We start from the raw sequence: 23,358 nt of genomic DNA, 5'->3' as shown, positions 1-23,358 counted from the left end.
TCATAAAGGAAAAAATGATTTTTTTTTTTTAAAAAAAAAGTATGAGGTGGCTCAACTGGAGCGTAGCAACATTAAATGCTACGCTTCAGCTTTTAGTAATATATAGATATAAATTTGTTAGATGAATAAATAATGTAGTATAAAAGAATACAACCTTATCATAGGCAATTAAAAGCGTAAATTAAATAAACAAATTGCTCTTTGCTGATGTTTTGACCTAATAATCTTGTGGGTTTGCTATTGTACAACAAAATTTATATCAAAAACCGAATATTTTGCCATAACCTTTCAAAATTGTCCTACATAAATAAACCTTAGCCACTCTGAAGCATGGGGTATTTGGGCAGGAGCACCAGTTTGTAAAAATGACTGAGAGCGCCCTGCAGCAAGTCTAGGTATTGATCCTGATGTTACAAGAATTTGTTTGTCCTCAAGCAGAGACGCAAGGGAAAACGATTGAGTCAAAAAATAAAGGAGCATCTAGTGGAAGTACCATCAGCACTCAATTCGAACAGCACCACTCTCAGATGAAATGAATTTGGGCTTCCTTACAACTTGCTCCAAGCACTGGATGACATCTCCAATCTGTAAATCATCCCAATCACTAATCACAAGTCCACACTCGTTTCCTTTCCTCACTGTATCCACATCCTGCTTCTCCCGCTTAAGAGATGCACAGGATCCCTCAAACACAACTTCCCCACTCCTCATGAGCCTCAAGGTTGATGATTTTGAGACAAAACCATCAATGACTCGACAGCCAGCAATTTTTACATCATCTCCCTTTGCTTTGCTCCTTCCTTTGAGCTCAAATATATTCAGTACCTCAGCCTCCCCAGCTACCTGAGTCTCACTAGTCCCAGGGGCCTTGTCTACTATCAAATTGCCCATTTCTTCCAATAGGTGATAGATCACACGGTGAAGCACTATCTACAAACAACATAAGAAACGACAAAAATCATAAGGTTTTCAAGCTTTGCATGCTTGTTTTTTATTTTTCTGAAAATAATATCAAGTATCAACTTCCCATAAACAATGTTAATGTGTAATCTTAACCTTGACGGTTAAATGAATTTAACATTCTCAACAGAGCATTGAAATTGAGAGCAAAAGGTCAATACCTTTGTGCCGGCTTGAGTCGCTTCCAGATTGATAGAACTAGGTGGACTCTTAATATTGAACCCAACTATACAAGCACCACAGGCTTTTGCTAGATCCACATCAGATTGAGAAATAGGTCCAACACCAACATGGACAACATTCACAAAAACCTGATAATCAAATTGAACCACATGAATTACAATGAGTAACAATTTCAGTCAGCAGTAAAATACCAGAGAATATTTTTAGGTAACAAAGCCAATGTTTTACTAAAAGCAGAACCTGCCCTGGGCCTAGGATCAAGTAAAGGGAGTGGGGTTTAGGTTAAAATATTATGTAGTCAGAGGCAAATAGTCAATAGCATTCGAACCCCCCCCCCCCCCCCCCCGGGGAAAAAAGAAGGGGGGGGGGGGGGGTAAGGGGGGAGAGATGGATTATAAGCTGCACCTTGTTCTAGTATATACTTAACAGTTAAGATGCCAAAGAGGTCTAACATATGATCAACAGATGACAACTGCTAATTATATTGTGAGGAAGAACAAACAATCATCATCAGTTAAAGCAACAAGTAATTAGTAGAACATTGTTGAAAACAACAAAGAAAATACAAATTCAGGATATATAGCTATTATGATCTTGCCATACCTGAGGACTATTTAAAGTCTTTAATGCATCTGTGACAGCTTGGACGGTTCCCTGAACGTCTGCTTTTACTATTATTGGCATTTCAACCCTCTTAAACTCCTCTTCTGATGTTTCCAAATTTTCTGTTGCCCCATCATTGACCTTGCTAAGCCTATCTTTCTCAAATTTCCTTTTCCTTCCCTCGCTAAGCATTCTAGCTCGCTCATCAGAGTCCACAACAATAATATCATCACCAGCCATTGGGAGCCCCTTCAGCCCTTCAATTTCAACAGGCATTGCAGGTGTTGCCTTCTCTGTCAACTTCCCCACCGTATCCCTAATAGCCCTTATTCTGCCCCACTGTGAGCCAACAACCACATGCTGCCCACAGACCAAAGTCCCCGCCTTAACTATTGCAGTAGCCAATGGACCCCGTCCCCTGTCAAGTCTTGCCTCCACCACATAAGCTTGAGCAGGCCCATCAATACGTGCTTTCAGATCCATCATTTCAGCCTGGAGAAGCAAACACTCTTCCAAGTTATCCAACCCAGTCTTCTTTGTCGCTGAAACTTCAACCACCTGAACGTCACCACCTATCTCCTCCAGTAGCAAGCCCTCTGAAGCAAGCTGTTGCTTTACTCTCTCTGGGTCAGCAGCTGGTTTATCACATTTATTAATTGCAACAACAACTGGCACATTAGCTGCTTTTGCATGAGACATGGCTTCAAGAGTTTGGGGCATCACTCCATCATCAGCAGCTACAACTAGCACCACTATATCTGTAACTGCTGCACCTCTTGCTCGCATTGCACTGAATGCAGCATGACCAGGGGTGTCTAAAAAAGTGATTGACGCTCCTGACTGCATACTCACAACAAAAGCACCAAGATGCTGAGTTATGCCACCAGCTTCCTTTGCTGCCACTGATGTTTGACGTAGAGAATCCAAGAGAGAAGTTTTACCATGATCAACATGACCCATTACTGTTACAACTGCAGGCCTCGGTAAAATTTCAGTGCCTTCAGTGGAGTGTTGCCTCCTTACATTGATTCCGACTTCCTGAAGAAGTGATAACCAAACATTGAGTCCCAAAAGTTTCCGAGACAACTAAAACTCAAAAGATAGCGTACAATATGGATGGGGGAAATAAAGACTACAGAGCAGCAAAATAATAATAATAGATAAGGTTATTGGGGGGGAAAGGGGAATATTGTATTAATAAAAGAAAAGACTTTTTTTGCAGGAAGGAGGAATATTGACAACTATATATATATATATATATATATCATTGATGTTCTCCAATTTGGTGCTATAAATTATGTGAGGGATTATTATGTAATATTTACAACTAAGAATAGGAAATACCATTGTAACCAGTTCCGCAATGTCGATGCCGAGAGGATCAAACTCAGATTCAACCTTTTCCCCAACGTTGACTAGAATTTCCTGCAGTGTACGTATTGATTCACCAGTACGCTTGGCAAGCTCCACAATTGTCATGCCTTCAAATATGTCAATTGTTTTATCTGGCAAGGATTTGGTGGTTCTTTTTGGTCTAGGAGGCACATAAGGGGCTTCAACAGGTGGCTCAGTCCTGACTCTTTTCACAAACTTCCCTCTACTGGAAGGCTTTTTCTTGGAATTTGTTTCAGAAACTGGGTCATTATTATTCCTTCTAGCCCACAGCTCCGGAGTGGAATGAAAATACCTAAGCAAGATGTAAGAACAAATTATAATCTTTAGGAAGTCCAGGAGCAAAAAGATTAGAATGAAATTTCTGCATTGCAGACATGTTCTTCTGTGAAATTATAAATGTTAAACAGCAATTTATCATTTGTCATATGTAGCCAGTAAACTAAATTTATGATCAGTGACTTTTTCAGAAGTCCAACCTCTTCCTATCAATTTTAGTCATGAACATTTAGTCAGGTACATATTAACGCAATCAGAATATACTTATCAAGAGTTTTTCACTAAGGTGAAGGATGAGGTCATGGATTCAAGACCACCAGGTGTGTAACTTACAAAAGACCATACCAATGACTGTAGTCAAAAGTAGCATTCCTTGTACCCAAAAAACAATTAAAAAGCCCAAAAAAAAGTAAAACAGATCAAGTAACCTCATAAGGGGCAATACTGCTGGAGCCTTGTGACAAGCTGAGCCCCATAATGCTGATCTGGAAGAGAACTCTGCAACATAAATTTTGCAAAAGACTTCATGACAACACACAATTAACCTTGAAATTTTTTCAAAATAATAAATTTATACCATACGGATCAACAAATAAATGCTTCACATTATGTAGGAAAAAATCTAATCTCAGGACATTTCATCTTTAAGCCAAGGGCCTGAGCCCAAAATGGCATTAACCCACCAATAAATACAGGAATGCTCAAACATTGATCATTTGGGGGGTGGAACCCCAAGTGAATTTGAAATCCCCCAACCCTTCTTTAAAAAAATTTATTTATTTCAATGGGTTCAACTACTGGAGGGACATTGTTTGTTATACACATAACTATCTAACTTATCAAAATTTTACAACAATAACAATCAAGCCTTAGTCCCAAAATTTTGGGTTAGCTGTAGATACTTGATAAACTAATTAAGTTTGGTCACATGTATTCTTTTTTGTCATTCCAACTTTGCTCCCTGTTTGATTCCTGTTGTTTTTGTTTTCAGTTTTCATTTTTGACTTTGTATTCTAGGTGTTCTCATTTTTTGTTCTCAAAAAGCCACTTGCATGGTTTGGCACCAGTTTTCTGGTCTAGTTTGCTTTTTTTTCCCCCTTTTATCTTCCAATTAAATCCTCTCCACCACAACCACACCAACAGTAAAAAAATTCCACCCACCACAGAAAACTAAAACACATTTCCATCACCACCACCAAATCCAAATCCACAGCCACCCAGAGAGGGAGAGAGAGAGAGAGAAACTGCAGCCACCCATCCCCCACCAGCACACACAAATCTGAACCCACAGCCACAGCTACACCCATTGGCAGCCAGCCAGCCACCCATATGAAAGTGGGTTCAAAACCCACACTCCCACCACCACCATATCCCCCACCAGTACACGCAGATCCGAACCCCATAGCCACAGCCACAGCCACAGCCACAGCCACAGCCACAGAAATCCTTAGATCTGCAACACACACAGCCACAGCCACTTCTACATTTAATTCATAAATACATGCATATCTAAGGTAAGAAGGAAAGATCCAAATTCTAAAGTCCTACTTTCACAAATTCTTTCATCATCATATAAATCACATAAAAATACCCCAAGCACACAGTATAAGTATAAATATCATATTCAAGAAATCACACAAAACAATTCTGAAGCTAATAAATTTTCAAAAAAAAAAAATCTCTATCTAGAAACAAAATTATATTTTTATCAAATTCTTGGAAAGAGATTGAACAAAAACTTCCACAAATTAAGCTGCAATCAATTGAAAACCCAACAATTTTTAGTTAGTTCGTCAATAAATTAAACATCACAAATAATTTTCTAAAAGATCGATCACCAATAGCTAAAGAGTATTACAAGTACCACACAAGCTCACTAGCTAAAGTAGTCTCTAACTAAACCCAAGCAAAGACTCACTAGCTACTGTCATTCCCTTCCCTTGGAAAATGGTGTGGCAATCGAAGGTTCCTCCTCGGGTTGCTTTTTTCTCTTGGACTGCGGCTTTAGGCAAGATTCTAACTATTGATAATCTTCGGAAGAGGCACTTTGTTGTTCTTGAGTGGTGTTATATGTGCAAAGGGTGTGGGGAATCTATAGATCACCTCCTCCTTCACTGTCCTATTGCATCTGAGATATGGAGTATGATCTTTTGTTTGTTTGCTATTTGTTGGGTGATGCCACAAAGGGTTGCGGATTTGTTGGATTGTTGGTCTTGCAATTTCAGGCGGCATCGTAATATAGTTGTTTGGAGGATTGTGCCGCACTGTTTGATGTGGTGTATCTGGCGGGAATGGAATTCAAGAAGCTTTGAGGATCGTGAACGGTCCATTCTTGTGTTCAAGTCTTTTTTCTTTTCTACTCTTCTCGAATGGTGTTTGGTTTTACCTTCTCTTTCTTGTATTTCCCTTTCTGGGTTGCTTGAGCATTGTACTTTGATTTCTTGATGTCTTTGCCTTTTTAGTACATTTCCTATGTGCGGGGCTGTGTTTTTTCAATATACTTTTAAGTTACTTATCAAAAAAAAAAAACATTCCAATGCTTCTCAGACCCTCCAGTACCACCAACCAAATAATCAAATATCAAACCATCAAGATCTATTGCTAACAAAAACAAAGCAGCGCTCCCCACACCACCTACCATGCCAAAAAACGCACGCTATCTCCTACTCTCATTTCAAAACGCACATAATTGATCAAGTCATCCCATGCTGCTCTAATACTCTTCCATAAACTACAACCGTGTGTGCTATGCACCCTCTTCATAGTCCAGACACCCCCTTCCAAGGGTTCTAGGCTCATCCAAGGAAAAATAAAAAGATATGTAATGTGAGCAAATGGATCAAGGCCCATATTATAAGCCCGATATTGAAAGTTACTCATTAAATTAAAAAAAGGGCCCATCAATTAGTTCAATACGGTATTCAGTCTATTTGGAGTACATTGGGTTATGTCGTAGTTGTGCATATGCTAGCTTCTTGGCCAGGTCAATTTGGTCGTCATCAGCACATAGCAGTTTGGAAAGTTGTGCCTAATTGTTTAATGCGGTGCATATGGCAGCTAGAAGCTTCAGGGGATGTGAACTATCTATTCTCAATCTTAAGTTATTTTTCCTCAATTCTTTGTTTCATTGTTTGCTAGCTTTGGGTTCGTTTTCCTTTAATTCTCTTTTAGATATGATTGACCACTGTACTACGAGAGCTTGATTGTATTGTCCATTGTACAAACTAATTACAAAACTAAACAACTAGAGCACCCTAGGCGGTTAGAATTAAGGCCTCTCAAGTTAAATTGAACAACAATAGTAACTAAAAACAAAGCTACAAAAACATGTATGAAATTTAAGAGAACCTGATATGCATCTTAATGAAGCAGGGATTGATGTTTTTATTACATCCTCAAGGGCAGATGAAAAGTTTGACCCAACCACAGGCCTTGGTGGCACAGGAGTCAAAGCTCTTGAAAGACTAGTGCGTACACCCTGCATAAAAACAACTTATAATGGTGAAAATAGAGTAGACAATGATAAATATCAAAACTGGGGAAATAGACCATAATGGATAAAAAAAAGGCTTAGCAGCTTGGAAATGGGAGCCTTGATCATTAAACAAATAAATAATAATAAAGTGAAAAATAGGTCACTATGAATTTAGGTGGTTGTTCAGTCCAGTTATACATCCATTGATCCATCAATACATACATACATGTATATATTAGCAAGTCATTTCGACCAGAACTGGACAATAAAGACAACATTGATCCAAATCTCAACTAGCTTTAGACTTCAGTACAAGCATGCACCAAAACTACCATCATTTCAACAGTTGAATGCATTACTATCTGTTGATTCAAAATTAAGCAGCCAGCACAGGCTTATTTCCCACGGAATTAACATGCTAAGTTTCTCATCCAGTGATCACACAAAGAGCAAAACACTCGAAAGAGTTCCTCTATCAACTGTGATTTAATCACCAGCCCCACCCCCAAAAAAATATGGTGTTTTCTTTTTTCCTTTAATATGTTGCAAGACTAAAAATTTCCAAAATATCAGTGTGAACTTGATTCAAGATTGTAAGATACTAAGAGAGCAAGGTGCAATCAGCTTAGGCATGTTTGCATTGGTTCTGATAACAGAGAAAAGAACTGAAATTAAAGAAATATATGCTTAAGAGAAAATGGATTCAAATACACATGGGTACCCAATAACTTACCTTTTTGGTAAGCTCTCTCCAAGCCATTCATAAGTATGTCAAACTCTGCACAGTTGGGGAACAAAAGAAGCAAAACAAAAACAATCACCAGTTTAGAGGTGTAGCCAAGGTAGCACTTACAATTACAAACCATAATGAACCAACATAGTTATATTGAAAGAAACCAACTTTAATTCATTCCACATAAACAAACGTTCCAACATTCACATAACACTCACTCACACAGAGACACAAACACAAACACCTTGTGGGGTTTTAGCCTCAACTTTCTTAACCCCAAGTCCAGGCCTTTCAAGTTTCAAGACCTTCAAAAGGGTATTCCTATATTCAATTTGATAAGATTATTCATTACCCATTATGTATAATCATGAATGAGGCATTTTAGATTGAAGAAAGTTAAGAATTACCTTAATTTTTCTCTATATGGATGCTGAGACTAGAGGAGCTAGTTCCAGTGAGCTCTCCGGAACTTGGTCTCCAGTGGGGGTGGGTGGCCGAAGGGTACTGTGTTTTTGTTATGTGTGAACCGTGAAAGGCTTCGATGAAGAAGAAGGGAAAATAGGAGAAAATAGAACAATGGACTCTGTGAGAGTGATACCGATAGCGATACCGTGATAAGGTTTTTTTTTTTTGATAAACCTATGTCGATTAATCGATTTTAATGTGCAGGTTAATGGGTTTTTTTTTTTTTTTTTTTGGGCCCATTTCGGGCAAAACTTAGGGTTTGTTTGTTTTGGATGAAAATCGCTTCTGAAAATGCTTTTTCGAAAATGAGGCTGTTTGGTTGGTTCGAAAAATTCTATTTTCCAGAAATTGAAATCCTTTGACCGAAAAAAAATGCCTTTGACCACGGAAATCATTTTCCACTTCCATTTTCACTTCAAAGCATTTCCGGAGAGAGAGAGAGAGAGAGAGAGAGGAAGAACCGACAACCGCACGCGAGAGAGGAAGATCCGAGATCGCGATCTTGCCTTCGCGAGATCACGCCGTTGATCGCGATCTCGCGAAGAAGGTGAGATCGTGATCGCATCGTCGATCGCGATCTCGGATCGCGATTGACGGCGCGGTCGTCGGACTGGATTCATCGTCGTTGATGATTTTTTTCTGGGTTGTGGCTTGTGTTTTTCTGGATTTGTGTTTTCCTTCTTCTTTTCCAAACACCAGAAAATATTTTCCGGAAAATTTTTTGAAATGCAACCAAACACATGGAAACATTTTCCTTTTCCAGAAATTAGCATTTCCGGAAAATATGTATTTTTCGGAAAACGTTTTACAGCAAACGGCGTTACAATTTAAGGTAGTTCCTTAAATTTCTCGCTTAAATTTCAGCCACGTGTATTTACTTAAACACTGAACAAATGGCGTTACAACTTATCGCTCTTTCCGTTTTTTTCCCCTATATCAAAAGAATCAAAAACCCATTTAGAAGCAAGAAAATCCCATCACCTCAATCTGAGAAATCTTTGATCTCACAACTCACAAGAAGAAATTGACTTTCTGTAAAATTCACAACCCTTCAATAGTCCTACTCTCCCAAAAGAAACAAAAAAAAAAATAAAAAAAAAATAAAATAAAATCAATCTTTCACAAACTTCACAATTCCATATCCCTTTTCTGTGAAAATAAGAGAAAGAAAGAAAAATGTAACAACCTACACCCCTTCTCCTCCTTCCCTTACTCTCTCACCGGCGAAGATTGTAATTTTCCATGCAAGTGAGATTGTTGTGATGAGAGACTTGATGTGGATCATCTTGATGGTGGAAGCGATGGCCATGGACTTGGTGCCTCCGACTAGATCGCAGGCTGCGATGCAAAACACGAATCAGACTAGCGGCCGGAGAGGAGAGTCAAGCTCCTTACTTCTTCATCCTCATCTTCTTCATCTACGCCTTCCCTTTCTTCTGGAACTAAGTCGAAACCTATCGGCCTCCATGACCCTTTAGTGAAATCGACTCCCTCTTGTCATAAATCAGATCCAACTCACTCCAGTTTTGTGAAATCAATTATGGTCTTTAGCATTGTTGAGAGTGGTGATGAATTGATGATGATAACGTTGATGAGGTTTTGGTGGATGTATTGGGATTAGCTTGATTACAAGAAAGAGTGTGACAAAATGGTTTGAAACGTGAGTGCAGGGGAAATAAAGATGGATGGAAGTGTTTTAAGTTAACGTTGTTTGTTCGGTGTTTAAGTAAATACACGTGGTTGAAATTTTAGTGAGAAACCTAAAATACTGCACCTAAGGTGGTGTATCTAAATTTTGTCTTTTTGTTTTTTTTTTTTCTTTAGTTTACAACCTACATTAGTATAACTTAAAAGAAAATTTTTCATTAATATCAATTGAATTAAAAAACATCTTTTTTTTAAGCAAAAAAATATATATCTTAAATTATAACTCAATCGGTAAAGTCTCTGATGGCTCTTGAATAAGAGATCTAGGGTTCAATATTTGTCTACACCAAAAACTAATTGGTATCTTGTTTTGATGATAAAAATTTATTTTTAATCTCAAATTTTAAATTAGAAAAGATTTTTAAAAATATTAAAATTAAAAATAAAATAAAAAGATCCAAAGATTGAGGTTGAAAGTTTATTTTTTAATTCTTAATCTTAATCATTAAAAGCTATTGCATCCTGGACTTTAGGGATCTCAATCCATGTAACCATTACCATTTAATTGTAGCAAGAAAAATAAGAATAATGCTATAGGCACAAACTATTTTACAATATTTTTACAAAATGTTGATGTGACCAACTTCTTATTGGTTTTCATCTAAACACACCATTAATATCACATTTTTATTTACTAATAATATTACTTAGCACATCAGCAATTTATAAAATAGTTTGTATCTCTAGTATTATTCTAAAAATAATGTCTTCTATGATAATAGCATTTCCTCCAATTTTTCTGATTTCATAATGGCTAGCATGTTGTTATGTACCCCCAAGAATATCAATTCCATATTGGCAATATTAATAACACTACTGACCGGTTGCAACTGGCGTGCACGGATGATTAATCTAGCAGAGGTAGATAAAAATATGAAAAATTGCTAGAATTACAAATTATTTTACGAACCTTTTTACAAAATTATTGATGTAGTAAGTGTTTATTTGATAAGTGAAAAGGTAATGTTTGTAGTAGACTCAAATAAGAACCAGTAAAATTTGACTACATCAATAATTTGTAAAAATATTACAAATAGTGTTTATAGCATTATTACTCTAAAAATATCCACATTTTAGCAGCAGACCAATCACCCTAAACTTTGATACATTCTTTGATGACCTGAACTCGAATAACGATGTTTTCCTCCCTTAACAAGGTATCTATCCCATGACGCCTCTTCATTTTACGGGGACTTTTATATGTAAATCTGGTCAATTGAAGTTATGGAAGCTTTGGATGACTTATGCATACAGAACGGTGGCTTCATATAATGCTTGGATCTACTCAAATACAACAGTAACAACAATTCGAATGATATTCACCAACAAACCAATAATAATAAATAAATTCATACAAATAAAATTGAGATGCATACACACACATATACAGCTCTGAATAAATCATCATTCTATTACCAAAATTAAGAAGTACAAAGACAGCAAAAGGAAATGTTGTGGGATGGGACTCAGCCATCTCCACTTTCCACAAAACCAAAAAATACATAAAAGGGGTAGTCCCTCACCTGCCACAAAGGTAAGCCCATTGGGAGAATGAGCTATAGAATTAGAGCTTATATATACCCAAAAATAACATTCAAAAGAATTTAGGATGTCCCGCCAGTGTATGCAACATTAAGAGCATCCATATCAGTTGGTCTAAATTTTTCTATCTATTTTACACTAAAAACTTACTTTTTCTATTTTACATTGTCACTTTTACAAAAACAACCACATCAGTCTGTCTATTTTACACTCTATTTTAATTAAATAATCTTTTTTTATTATTTTTTTACCTTTAATTTCTCCAGTTCTCTCTCATCAGCCTGTCTTATTTTCTCCGTTCTCTGTATTCTCTCCTTCCCTCAACCCATAAAAGAATACATGTGGTTTTCTCCTTCCCTCACCCTATTCATTGTTTTCTCCATTCTCTCCATTCATTGCCATCCTCGTCCTTCCTCTCTCTCAATTTGAACCACCTTCAACCCACCACTAATCTTTACCTTTTTTTTCTCAATCTGACCCAGCCAAAACCCCAACATTTCTCTCTTGCAATCTGATCGGCAACAAGACGGAATCATTAGTTTTTTGGGTTGAAAGCTCGCTTGATCTCACCCATGACCCGAACATGGGTTTTTTGGGTTGAGGTGAAATGGGTCGAGATGAAGTTGGGTTGAGGTGAAACGGGTTTTCTGGGTTAAGTCAAAGATTGTACTGTGATTTTCCTTTGAAATTGGTTTGTGTTTTTGTTTATTTTGGGTTAATTTTTTTGTTGATTTTAGTTTAATTTTCTATTGATTTTTGGGTCAATTTTATGTTAAATCATAAGGTGTTGTGATTGGTTGCGGTGGTGATGGTGGGTGGTGCTAGGTTACGGTGGTGGGTGGTGCTGTTGCGGTGGTGTTTGGACAATGGTCGATGGTCAATCAGTTTTGTCTGATTCAGAGGAAGAGGGAGAGGGAGAGGGAGAGAGAGAAGTCTGATGGAGAAAGAAGAGAGGTGAGAGAAAAAATATAAAATAATAATATGCACAGCTATAGTAACTGTGTACATTTGCACGATTATTGTAGCAATTGTTCATTTATGCACAATTTTACACCCACTGATATGGGTGTTTTTTTGGTCAGTGCATATCTCAACACTTTTTTTCTAATTTGCACTTATTGATGCAAGTGCTCGAAGCTGGGAAAAGTCATTCTTCAATGAACAATTCTAGGTCGCATACCAAATAGACCATAAATGCCCAAAATTTTTAAAAGATTTAAGAGAGGTAAGAATAAAAAACCTCTATCCCACTGCGAGTGTTCCATTTTATGCTCTACCAATAAAATTTGGTATGTCACACTCCATTTTTTCCCCTTATACAATAACTAAAGTTTAAAATGGAAAATTAAATAAATAAATAAACACATGGCATACTGTAGTTAGTAGAAGTCATAACATAAAAGTCGGTGGGGGTAATGGACAACCCAGATTGATAACAGCACACTAGTTCATACCATAACATTAAAGTTGGCGGCGGTATTGGACAACTCAGGTTGATAAGCCCACTAGTTCATACCATTTTAGTAACATTCCAAATTTGCATAGAAAGCTATTCTGCAGTTCATCAAAAAAGAAAGCTATTCTGCAGAGTTGTACGATAAACCATTCAGCCCAAATTATGCTCAAACGGACAAATAAGAGAAATACTCAAGCCGGTAACATTTATTAACGTTATTACTAAGAATAAGTACTTTTTCATGCCCCAAACGACATGAGCACCAAACTGAAGAACATCTACACTAATTTTAGCGGATAAAATTATTCAGCAAACAAGAAACTGGAGATAAACAAACAAAAGCAATTGGACAACAGATCTTATCTTATCGTCAAATAACAATCTTTGGACATAAATAATATAGGGACAACAAAGCAATACAATAAAAACACAACCCTCCCCATCATGCAGCAACCTGACCACATAGCCACTTGCGGATCTGCAATAAGAGAAACAGAAACTTAGTTCAATCTAACTCCACAAGACATGATCACTGCAGATCCAAGCAGCACAATATTACAAGTACTGGAATATGTCTTGCATGACATATCATCTATTCTAATGGCATCATGTGTAATAATGTGATCACTGAAGAAATTAACCATCATTTTTTTTTTTTTTGGAAGAAAGTAACCAACAATGATAAAAAAATGTGGGGTAGGGGACCAAAAATAATTGATACTTTACTTCGTTTAATCTCATAGTTAGCTGAGCAGGATGACTACAAACCATATCACAGTCCATGAAATTAGTGACTACTAACAAAACAACAAAGGCAGAATATGTATAAGTTGTATGCACTAATGTAATATAACACTGTACATGTATGTAGTTTACAATGGTAAATACCTCTGGCAGTTTTTTACGGAATAAAACATCCAACCGTGCATCAAGGGTGTTCTCAAAGACAATCTTCCCATCTTTAGAAGCCAAAACTACACCTCCAGAGCTGAACAACAATAAAATTATCAGAAAGCTTCTCCATCAACAGAATTTCAGTAACAAAGAGGCTGTTGAGAACATAAGATGTTAGATAGCCAATTTCAATCTTCCCTAATTCACTGGCTACCATACAGCTACAGCAAAAAGGGAAGGATGGTTTCGAAATTTTGGAAAGTCCTATATGAAAGCTGCTTTTGCAGCCTCAATAACCTGGTCCAACTCAGGCAGACTACTTTAGAACACCCCAAACAGCCCAAACAAAGGGTAATTGGAAAATAAAAAGTAAATGGAACCAGGCAATAATTAGTGTATCAAATTAAACAAAAAAATATTTACCAGGAAAGAGCATGGGCATTATGATGGCCGGGAGCAGGTGGAAGATAGACATTGTTGTCGACTATAATCTCAGGTGCATGAACACTTGCTTTCTCAGAATACTCCTCTGCTGCTGAATCCAGCACAGACTGCACCAAATGAAGATCATCTTCCCGACAACGCAATAAGACAGAAGGCTCTTTCAATCTTAACAAACTCTGCATCAAAGAATCATTATATTAGCAATCATATATCAGAAACTCATCTACTGATTGTACCTAATCTTGTACTTTGAAGATTAGCCGATCCATTTCACATGGTTCAATTTAGTTACAAAATCATCACAAATCTGATTCTGAAACCTCAAGCCATCATCAGAAATTATAGTAACTTAAGTCCACGCTTTCAAAACACACTTAGACACTGCACAAGTACTATTTCCTATACTCTCTCACAACCTTTTTTTATTCTCTTTTTATGGCCTAAGAAATCACTCTCAATTCAGCATCGTCTTATTTTATGTTTGCTTAAGTTTCTTCTATTCTCGAATCCTCTTGCTCTCTATTCCAAAAGCCATCTGAATTTTATAATTTTCACAAATTAGTAGCAAACTACTCATATCTTGAGTGTAAATGCAATTTGTAAATCTAACTGTTTCTTCTATTCCCAAATCATCTCATTCTCTCTTCCGATGTATCTCTTAACATGTTTAACGTTTGCTTTAAGTTTCTTCTATTCTCAAATCCTCTCATTCTCTATTCCGAAAAGCCATTTGAATTATATTTTCTCACAACCATTTTTGGCCTAAGAAATTAACAGTAATTCAGTACCGTCTTAGTTTAAGTTTCTTCTATTCTCGAATCCTCTTGTTCTCTTATTCTTAAAAAACATCTCAATCTAAAAAATTTCCACAAACTTGTAACAAACTACTTATATTTTACTATTCCCGAATTCACTCATTCTCTACTCCGAAAGCCATCTGAAAATTTCTATAATTTTCACATTCGCCTAAATCCAAATCTCATCATGTTTGCTTAAATTTCTTCTATACTCGAATCCTCTCATTCTGTATTCCGAAAAGCCATTTGAATTTCTACGATTTTCACAAACACGTACACTCATATCTAAATGCATAAATTCAATATCAAGACAATCAAAATAGGATTTTTTTTTTTTTTCTTTTCAAATCGAACAGAAAGCGAGAGGATTGAATTACTGACCTGAACAATTAGATCTTTAAGAAGCCTCTTATACACATGGTGATCGCTGCTCACATTCAAAAGCTCCTTGGCGGCGGCGTCTTTCATAGCATTAACGACGTCGTCTTGTGCTTGAAGAACTTTGATCCGAGACGCATTAAGCTGCATCGAGTACTCACTGCAAATTCGCAAAACACACATAAATCTCACTGGAAATCTTCAAACTACCGATTCGTTTAGATCATAAAGAAAAAGAAATTTGTACATCTTCTTTCGAACATCGACTTGCTTCTCTTTGCGCTCGTACTCTTGCCTGATCTTTTTCTTCTCTGCCTCCACCAATTGCAACTTCTCTATATTGAATTCCTAACCAAAAACAATCGAATTTAACTAAAATTCAATTTCAGAAACCAAAAAAAAGGGAGGGGAAAAAGAGATATATACTTCCTCGGCGGAGACGGAGATCTCGTTGGCTTTTTCCTCGGCTTCTTGGCGGATGAATCTGACCATCTGCTGGATCTGCTTGGAGACATCGGTGTCGTTCATTTTGGCTATAAGATCGGGCTGTGTTTTTCTGATTGATAGGAGGGAGAGAGAGGGAGATATCTAGACTAGTACAAGACGAGAGAGTGCAGAGAGACAGAGAGAGAGAGGCCTTATTTTTTTATTTAATTTATATATGCTCCTTCAAATTTGTATTTTATCAGTTATGCTCTTTTTTTTTCTTTTTTTTGGGAACGGTATTCTTTTTTTTTTTTTTTTTTTTTTTTTTTCCATCAACAGGTGATATTCAGAGGGGAAAAAATACTTGTGGTGGTTTTTTGTTTATAATGGGTTATAAATTACTAGACGACAAGGGAGAGTAGTACTCTGTTGAGTCTGTTCACGTTTGGCGTCTCACATTCACATATCCCAAATCAAATACAGCACATTTGCTCTCATGAAAAATTAAAAAAAATAACCAACGACGGTTGGCTTAGTGGAAGGGCTCTAGTCGGTTAAGTAAGTGGTCTCAGCTAGCCCTTGTGGATGTAGAAAAAAATCTAGGGGTACTTTGGGAAACCAAAAAAAAATAATAATAATAAAATATACAAAATAAATAAAGTATAGCACATCTGCTGCATTTTGAAGCTATTTATCATTTCCTGATTATTTTAGAGGACATTTTTGCTTCAAAATTTATATATATATATATAGCACATTTTTTATCTCGAAAAATTGAAAAATAAAAAATTGGACTTAAAATTTCTAGCTTTTGTCATCTCAAAAAATTCATTTTGTCTATTTTAACACACTATTTTATAACTCATCATACATCAATTCTCTTATATTTTTACATCTAGGCCAAACACTGCTTATTTACTTATTAATTTCTTTCTCACTTCCTCTTTGCCACAAAAACCCAACAAACCCACCCATACAACCAGCCACAAAACCCAATAAACTCACACAATCGACCACAAAAACCCAACACCACCAGCCACTGGCAGTACTACCATTAGGCACAAAATGACATGAAACCCAGCAACCAAAACCGGCCACAAAACCCATCATCACCACACCTATAACTGGCCATAAAACTCATCACAACCACACCTCCAATCAGCCACAAAACTCATCACAACCACACCCACAACTAGTCACAAAACTCATCACCACCACAAAAGAGAGAGCAAAGAGGGGGAAAAATTTGAGTATGAGGAGAGAGAGAGAGAGAGAGAGAGAGAAACAACTAGAGAATTGAAGAGAGAGAATTACAATAAGCTTTCAATTTTGGCATTTTATTGTAGCTTGAGTGCTAAAATTTTTAGTTTTAGCACCATCAATATAGCATGCATTTTATTGTTTGTGATGCTAAAAATAACTTTATAGCAATTTAAGAGCATCACTATGAATGCTCCAACAATTACTTCTCAATACTTCTAATTAATAACTACCGCACTCCCTTGATGCGATAGTCACTCCACAAGTATAAATGCTTGTGGAGTGTAGGGGGTAAGGGTCGGGGTTCAAGTCTCCAAGAGGGAGCTTCACACACATATACACTTAGATTAGGTTAGAGTAGAATTCTATCTTGTATCAAACAAAAAAAGAAAAAATACTTCTAATTAATAGAACATTACATGAATTACACAATGGTACTTTCGTTTCTCTCTAATTGCTATTCCAATACACTAGGAACATAATTCCCTTAATCTTCATATTATAACAAAGATTTGTTGGGGGAGGGGGGGGGGGGGGTTGGGAAACACACACACTCAGACACTCTTGATGGCTACAACCTACAAGTTAGGCACTTATCTTCATTGGTTAAACATAATACCCATGGGGTTCTTCATTGGTTAAACATAATACCCATGAGTGGGGGTTCTTAGGTACCCTTCCAACGTGTGATAATAACTAAACACAACTAATTAAGAAGGCTTTCTTTTTCTTCTTCTTCTTCTTTTGGTTTATTTTTTTAATTTTTTTTTAATTCAATAACTACAAACAATAAACCGAGCCAACCTTAGGCCTAGGCCTAGGGTCCCTATTAGAGAAAGGCCCTAAAGAAGCAACTTCTATTTTATGTCCTAATATATCAAATGTTTCTCATAAGGGTAATATTAGAGACACTATAAATTTTACCACATAGGTAATTCAAATACTCATTTACTATCTTGTTGAAGTGGTTTCTCAAAACCAAAATCTTGTTAAAGTGTTATGAATCATTTTTTTTTTTTTTTGATAATTTCAAGAATCAAATTTGTTTCCATATCAATTTGCAAGCTTAAAAAAAATTATGGATTTATAGAAATACAACTTATTCACCATAAAGTGAGATTTTTTTTTAGAATACTAAATATTTTAACATACACACACGGGAAGAAATGAGAAAGTCTTAACGAAACTGACAGTGGTGTATATCCAAAATGGCTTAACTCTTTAATACACAACACCGGTTTTAAATTTCTTTAATTCACATTTTCTAATGTGGGACTAACCCACTGTTTTTTTTTTTTTTTTTTTTTTTTTTATAAATTCTAAGTATTTTAACACATGCACACATGATAAGAAGGGTGAAGGTTTTAAAGAAACTAACAGTGGTGTATAAAATGAGTTAGTCATAATAAAATATAATAATAATAATATATATCTATACTATTTATAAAAGGATTTCATTCTTTGGACTGGACTTTTATGTGGTTCAAAAATACCCCGTAAACCTTATGTTTAATACGGAAAAAACTTGAGGACAATCCGGTAAAAATATATTTCCAACTCCACTTAAAATGTCTACAAAATAGGACACTCTCCTTCTAATCCATGTCTTCAAAACAAACTTATCCATTTTTTTTTTAAAAGGTATTTTTGTGATTAGTAGGACACTCTCCTACTAATCCATGTTTTCAAAACAAACTTATCCAATTTTTTTTTTAAAGGAAAATTATGACACTAGACCAAAAAAACTGTACTATTTATAAGAAGATTCCCTTCTTTGGATTAAACTTTTATGTGGTTTAGAAATACCCCTAAACCTTATGTTTAACAGGGAAAAAATTTTAAGAACAACCCGGTAAAAATATATCTCAAACTTCATTTAAAATGCCTACAAAATAGGACATTCTCCCACTAATTCACTTCTTCAAAACAAACTTATCCAAATTTTTTTTTAAAGGAAATTTATGACACTAGAAAAAAAAAAAAAAAAAAAACTCTCATTGCAAGCGCAAAGCGCGTGTGATGAGGCAAGTATGTGTGTTTGTGTATATATATATATATAATATTATAAAACATTAACTAACTATTATTTAAGTGATATTTAAATATATTTATGCCTTAAACTGTACTGAGTCAACCTTGATAAGGGCCGTTCGGAGGAGGAATTTGAATCATGTACATCTTCATTGACAACATCAAGGGGTCATAGTTAAACTACAAGACTCTTAACAAAGAGGGACAATTCTAGATCTAGTCTCCCATCCATAACAAATCCCCCAAAATTATGGCTCAATAAAAACTCTAATTGTTTTAGAAAATAAATTTATTAGTATGATGAATTATTATTAACAATTTATTTCACCAAAATGACTTGAGTCTTCAATTTTTGAATTTTTTTTTTTAGACTATCAATATAGACACCCAATATATCATACGACCACAGACCAAATGATATTTCTTCCTCTCAAGATCAAAATCAAAGTTTGATGATGGGTTCTAATTAGCTCAACTACTAAAATATCTGATGGTTGTATAAGAGATCAGAGGTTCAATCCCCGCTAACACCAAAAATTGATTAGTGTCTTGGTCTGATGATAAAGAGCTATCATTAGAAGCGAACGTCATATTGAAACTCTCTTCAAAAAAAAGTTTGAAAATATATCAATATCTCTCCTTCACTGCATTGTCTCTTAATAAATTAAAAAAACTTCTCATCTTTTTCTAAATAAAAAAAAAAATTCAAATAAACCTTAAGTTTTTACTTTGAGCCGTTTGACATCATGATCATGCATACAACTACTGAACGAGAGTGTCCTAGGATTAGAGAATCTAAAGATCATTTTAGCAAAATTATGTCACTACAAATCAATGGAATGATATTCATCCAGGGAGTTCCACCAAAAAAAGAAAAGGAAAAGCAAAGACAAAGACATAAATCACCTTTAAATCCAAGAATTTCATAATGAGGAAAAAATCTCAAAAAAATTGCATATGCGTTTGCCGGGAGTCGAACCCGGGTCTATTGCTTGGAAGGCAATTATCCTAACCGTTGGACTACAAACGCCTAACTTGCTATGTTGATCTTATAAATTTTTATTTATTATGATAAAATTTTCTGTAAATTATTATTATTTTTTATATTTTCTTTTCAATGATAAATTTGTAGCCCAAACCCCATCCCTGTTTTGATGCTCTAGTATCGAATCTATTTGATTGCAAGTCAATTATATAACTTTTCATACTTGAATTTCGATTACTCTGGTTTCTCAAAAAAAGAAAAAAAAAAAAGAATTTCGAATACTCCAACCTTGGTTTTAATAGCAATCTTCTTCATGCTAACGTTATGGTATGGTATTGTCAGTCAGACTACACTGCTCTCTTCACGCAAAAGACCACTGTGATTGTTATGTACCGTACAGAGTATTGATTCTCTCCCCAAACCCTAACCCTAATTTCGTTGAATTCCTGCTCTCTTAATCGGTAAGTTTCTTTCTTTCTTTCTTTTCTTTTTTTTCTTGGTGTGTTGTCAAATATCTTCCATTAATTTTGTGTTTCTTTTAGACCAAATTCTTTGTATTACTTTGTGTTATTTATTCATACACGCTATAAAGTTTATAATTTTGTGTTAATTATGTTGCAATGTTTTAGGGGGCATGCGTGCTAGGTGTTTGAGGGAATGACTAAACATGTATACTTGTAATTACCATGCTCTGTTTCTGTTTTTTTTTTTTTTTTTTTTTTTTTTTTTTTTTTTTTTTTTTTAAATTATTTTTTAAAAAAACACTATTTTTATTGTGTGATATAGAATTTTTGTGTGCTTTTAGGTTTTGATGGGTCATGGTATATTTTTGAATTGCAAATTCAGATTTCTTTCATTTCTGTGTTTTATGTCTTATCACCTGCCTCTGTTCCCTTGGGCACTGAATTAGTCCCCCCTTCTGAAAGTGTGAATGATTGAATGCTAAACATAGGTGATAGAATATGATTGTTATCTAGACATGTCCAAAATTTTTACAGCTATTTGATTGACTTATGTTATCATCATGTATGAGAAACAGAGCAAATACATATAATTTATATCTACACGAGTTTCAGAAGGATGTACCTGTCTATTAGAGATTATCTAGTTATTATTTATTAAAATCTATAGATCTTTTAAAATTACATAAACTTCATGGGAGCATTAAAATGATGCATACAAAAAAGACGCAAACCTTTTATGTGATGCATACAAAAAAGATGCACACCACTAGTCTCAATTTTTGCAGAGAAATTATTCAAACTCTTGGTGTACAATGTAGTGATGTGCTACCCCTTCCTCTCACATAAGGTTAGACTGAATACTTGATTTTACATTGCAGTACCTGTACTTTCAGCTTAGGTTTTAAAAATTAATAGGGATTTGTATTTGATAGAAATCCTTTCTATATTTTGTGTCATAAGGTGAACTAGCCTTGCCCTTCAGGCTATTTTGTTGTTTTCTATTTTCTATGGGAGTAAAGGAGTTACTGAAATAATTTGAAATTGAGTGTTACAATGGGGTGTCAGTAATCTGCAGAAGTGTAGTTTCAGACCCTCTTTACACACGTTAGCTTCGGTTGCCTCTATATATCCCACTTGTGGATTCAAAGGATTGTGAAGGTGTTAAATGGCATAGCTTGGATTTCAAATCCTCTTTGTGCAAAATGTTCCTAATTCTATTTGTAATAGAATTTTATGAATCGGGTGGAATATTTCTTTTTCTGTTTTAGAGGGAGAGTAGCATAGGGTAAGATGTTTTGTGTTTTGTAATGCTTCCCGTGGTGTTTGCATTGCAGATCTGTCCAGCAGTTTTTTTTGTGTTGTGCTTTTGTTGTTTGTATCTGGGTTTTGTTCAATATAATTATTCGTAAGTGAAAAAAAAACAAAAAAAAAAAAGAGCTCTTGAAATGTATTATCAATACCCTAACTCCAGATGGAGATCTTTATGATTGGCCAGGCAAATAACATTGGGTTTTATTTATCTTACTTTAAAAATAAAAAATAAAATAAAATTCTGATGCAGCATTAATATCAATTATATCAACATGGAACAACATGATATACCTTTGCCTCCGGAGGTCTCTCCGGATGTGTGCCTCTATGAGACCGACGAAGCTCTCTTATATTCAGCGTTTATGCCTGGGGTACCACAAGATGAAGCCCGGGTGATTTTTTGTAAGGCCACCATGGAATTTAAATTCGGGGGTGTTTGGGTGCCTTTGCCTGACGAGCCCCAATTTCGTCAGGTTTACTCAGGGAACATAAAAATGCATCAAGGCCCTTTTTCAGTGACAAAGACTGTACACCTGGTTCGTAGGGGGCGTATATTTCTGAAGGTGCCAAAAGAATACGAGGATCTACTAGCACTTCCGGAGGAGTTTAAGATACCAGCAGCACCTAGAGAACCTGAGGTTGTACTAGCACCTCAATAGACTTTTAAAATTGTTTTATCTAGCTTTTTAATTGATTTTTGGCCAATTGGATGAGCTTGTTTTCATGGATGAGCTTATTAGTTATTTTTTGCTTATTTTGATTATTGTGCAAAAGTAGTGTTGTATTTTGAATATATATATATATATATATATATATATATATATGATGCTTTAAAAAGTTGCATCTCAGTTTAGATGAAAGAAATACTTTCCCATATTAACTAATTTGGCATCATAGTGTGCGAATTAGTTTCAAGCAATAGGCAATTCTTGCTATAAACCTGTTGAGGCAACTTTTAAGTTTGTAAAGGCGAGACTTCTCACCCTATTGTAGCAACTTAATAGTCGCACATTCTGGCCCTGACAAAACTTGCTCATAACAATGAATGAAAGGCATTTCTTGTAGCAACAATCAAACTTGTAGTTGGATAACTTCATTAATAGATGCTACTGAACGTCCTTAAGTTGTTTTAGACAAATCTAAATAAACAAAAAAGAAACATAAACAGGGGGCTCCGAGTACACAGCAAAATCTCGTGAAAGATGAGTCCCGTCCGCGGTGATGAAATCCTGGCCAACAGGATTTGTCTTAGACTTTCCCTGCCTTCAGTCACAATGGCATTACTAGCATTTGAAGTTTTTCAAACGTACTCAACAACCAATTCAGCATTTAATTCAATATAACAAAAAAGAAACATAAACAGGGGGCTCCGAGTACACAGCAAAATCTCGTGAAAGATGAGTCCCGTCCGCGGTGATGAAATCCTGGCCAACAGGATTTGTCTTAGACTTTCCCTGCCTTCAGTCACAATGGCATTACTAGCATTTGAAGTTTTTCAAACGTACTCAACAACCAATTCAGCATTTAATTCAATATCAACAGCAAGTAGAGATCTATGCCATCTCAAATGGCC

General features: G+C 35.7%; 2 protein-coding genes, 1 long non-coding RNA gene and 1 other non-coding gene across 9 annotated transcripts; 1 reads left to right on the top strand and 3 right to left on the bottom strand.

Annotated features, from left to right (window-relative positions):
• Window positions 1-163: 163 nt before the first annotated feature.
• Window positions 164-8,249, bottom strand: LOC115975345 (translation initiation factor IF-2). Of its 6 annotated transcripts, none has more exons than XM_031096087.1 (9): window positions 8,033-8,249; window positions 7,844-7,946; window positions 7,626-7,670; window positions 6,766-6,895; window positions 3,846-3,915; window positions 3,091-3,433; window positions 1,747-2,784; window positions 1,122-1,271; window positions 182-930 (listed from the first exon to the last, which is right to left on the bottom strand). In XM_031096087.1, the coding sequence occupies exons 3-9, from the start codon at window positions 7,650-7,652 to the stop codon at window positions 496-498; spliced, it is 2,193 nt and encodes a 730-aa protein (XP_030951947.1). In that variant the 5' UTR covers window positions 7,653-7,670; window positions 7,844-7,946; window positions 8,033-8,249; the 3' UTR covers window positions 182-495. The 6 variants fall into 6 exon arrangements, with proteins under 6 accessions (XP_030951944.1, XP_030951947.1, XP_030951946.1 ...); XM_031096086.1 differs by having other exon boundaries at window positions 7,848-7,946; XM_031096085.1 differs by having other exon boundaries at window positions 7,870-7,946.
• A 4,725-nt stretch (window positions 8,250-12,974) lies between these two features.
• LOC115975349 (V-type proton ATPase subunit E-like) lies at window positions 12,975-15,966 on the bottom strand. Its single transcript, XM_031096095.1, has 6 exons — window positions 15,735-15,966; window positions 15,556-15,656; window positions 15,312-15,468; window positions 14,113-14,309; window positions 13,684-13,783; window positions 12,975-13,273 (listed from the first exon to the last, which is right to left on the bottom strand). The coding sequence occupies exons 1-6, from the start codon at window positions 15,834-15,836 to the stop codon at window positions 13,238-13,240; spliced, it is 693 nt and encodes a 230-aa protein (XP_030951955.1). The 5' UTR covers window positions 15,837-15,966; the 3' UTR covers window positions 12,975-13,237.
• Window positions 15,967-19,983: 4,017 nt separating this feature from the next.
• Window positions 19,984-20,055, bottom strand: TRNAG-UCC. Its single transcript has one exon. It is a non-coding gene; the product is annotated as a tRNA-Gly (tRNA).
• A 115-nt stretch (window positions 20,056-20,170) lies between these two features.
• On the top strand, window positions 20,171-22,486 carry LOC115975350. Its single transcript, XR_004088111.1, has 2 exons — window positions 20,171-20,471; window positions 22,036-22,486. It is a non-coding gene; the product is annotated as an uncharacterized LOC115975350 (long non-coding RNA).
• The last annotated feature ends 872 nt before the right edge of the window (window positions 22,487-23,358 follow it).

The sequence above is a fragment of the Quercus lobata genome, chromosome 2 (assembly GCF_001633185.2).
Source record: "Quercus lobata isolate SW786 chromosome 2, ValleyOak3.0 Primary Assembly, whole genome shotgun sequence".
NCBI lineage: Eukaryota > Viridiplantae > Streptophyta > Magnoliopsida > Fagales > Fagaceae > Quercus > Quercus lobata.
Note: the sequence above shows the minus strand (reverse complement) of the source record. Positions and strands in the feature narration are given on the sequence as shown.

What these genes read in the sequence shown, in the direction of transcription:
- LOC115975345 (XM_031096084.1), bottom strand. Translation starts at nt 7,652, where the DNA reads ATGGCTTGGAGAGAGCTTACCAAAAAG. An exon ending in GCAGTATTGCCCCTTATGAG is followed by an intron (nt 3,434 to 3,845) that starts GTTACTTGATCT and finishes CATCTTGCTTAG; the next exon opens with GTATTTTCATTCCACTCCGG. An exon ending in AGACTTTAAATAGTCCTCAG is followed by an intron (nt 1,272 to 1,746) that starts GTATGGCAAGAT and finishes TTTGATTATCAG; the next exon opens with GTTTTTGTGAATGTTGTCCA.
- LOC115975349 (XM_031096095.1), bottom strand. Translation starts at nt 15,836, where the DNA reads ATGAACGACACCGATGTCTCCAAGCAGATCCAGCAGATGGTCAGATTC. An exon ending in GTCGATGTTCGAAAGAAGAT is followed by an intron (nt 15,469 to 15,555) that starts GTACAAATTTCT and finishes GCGAATTTGCAG; the next exon opens with TGAGTACTCGATGCAGCTTA. An exon ending in AATGCCCATGCTCTTTCCTG is followed by an intron (nt 13,784 to 14,112) that starts GTAAATATTTTT and finishes ATTGTTGTTCAG; the next exon opens with CTCTGGAGGTGTAGTTTTGG.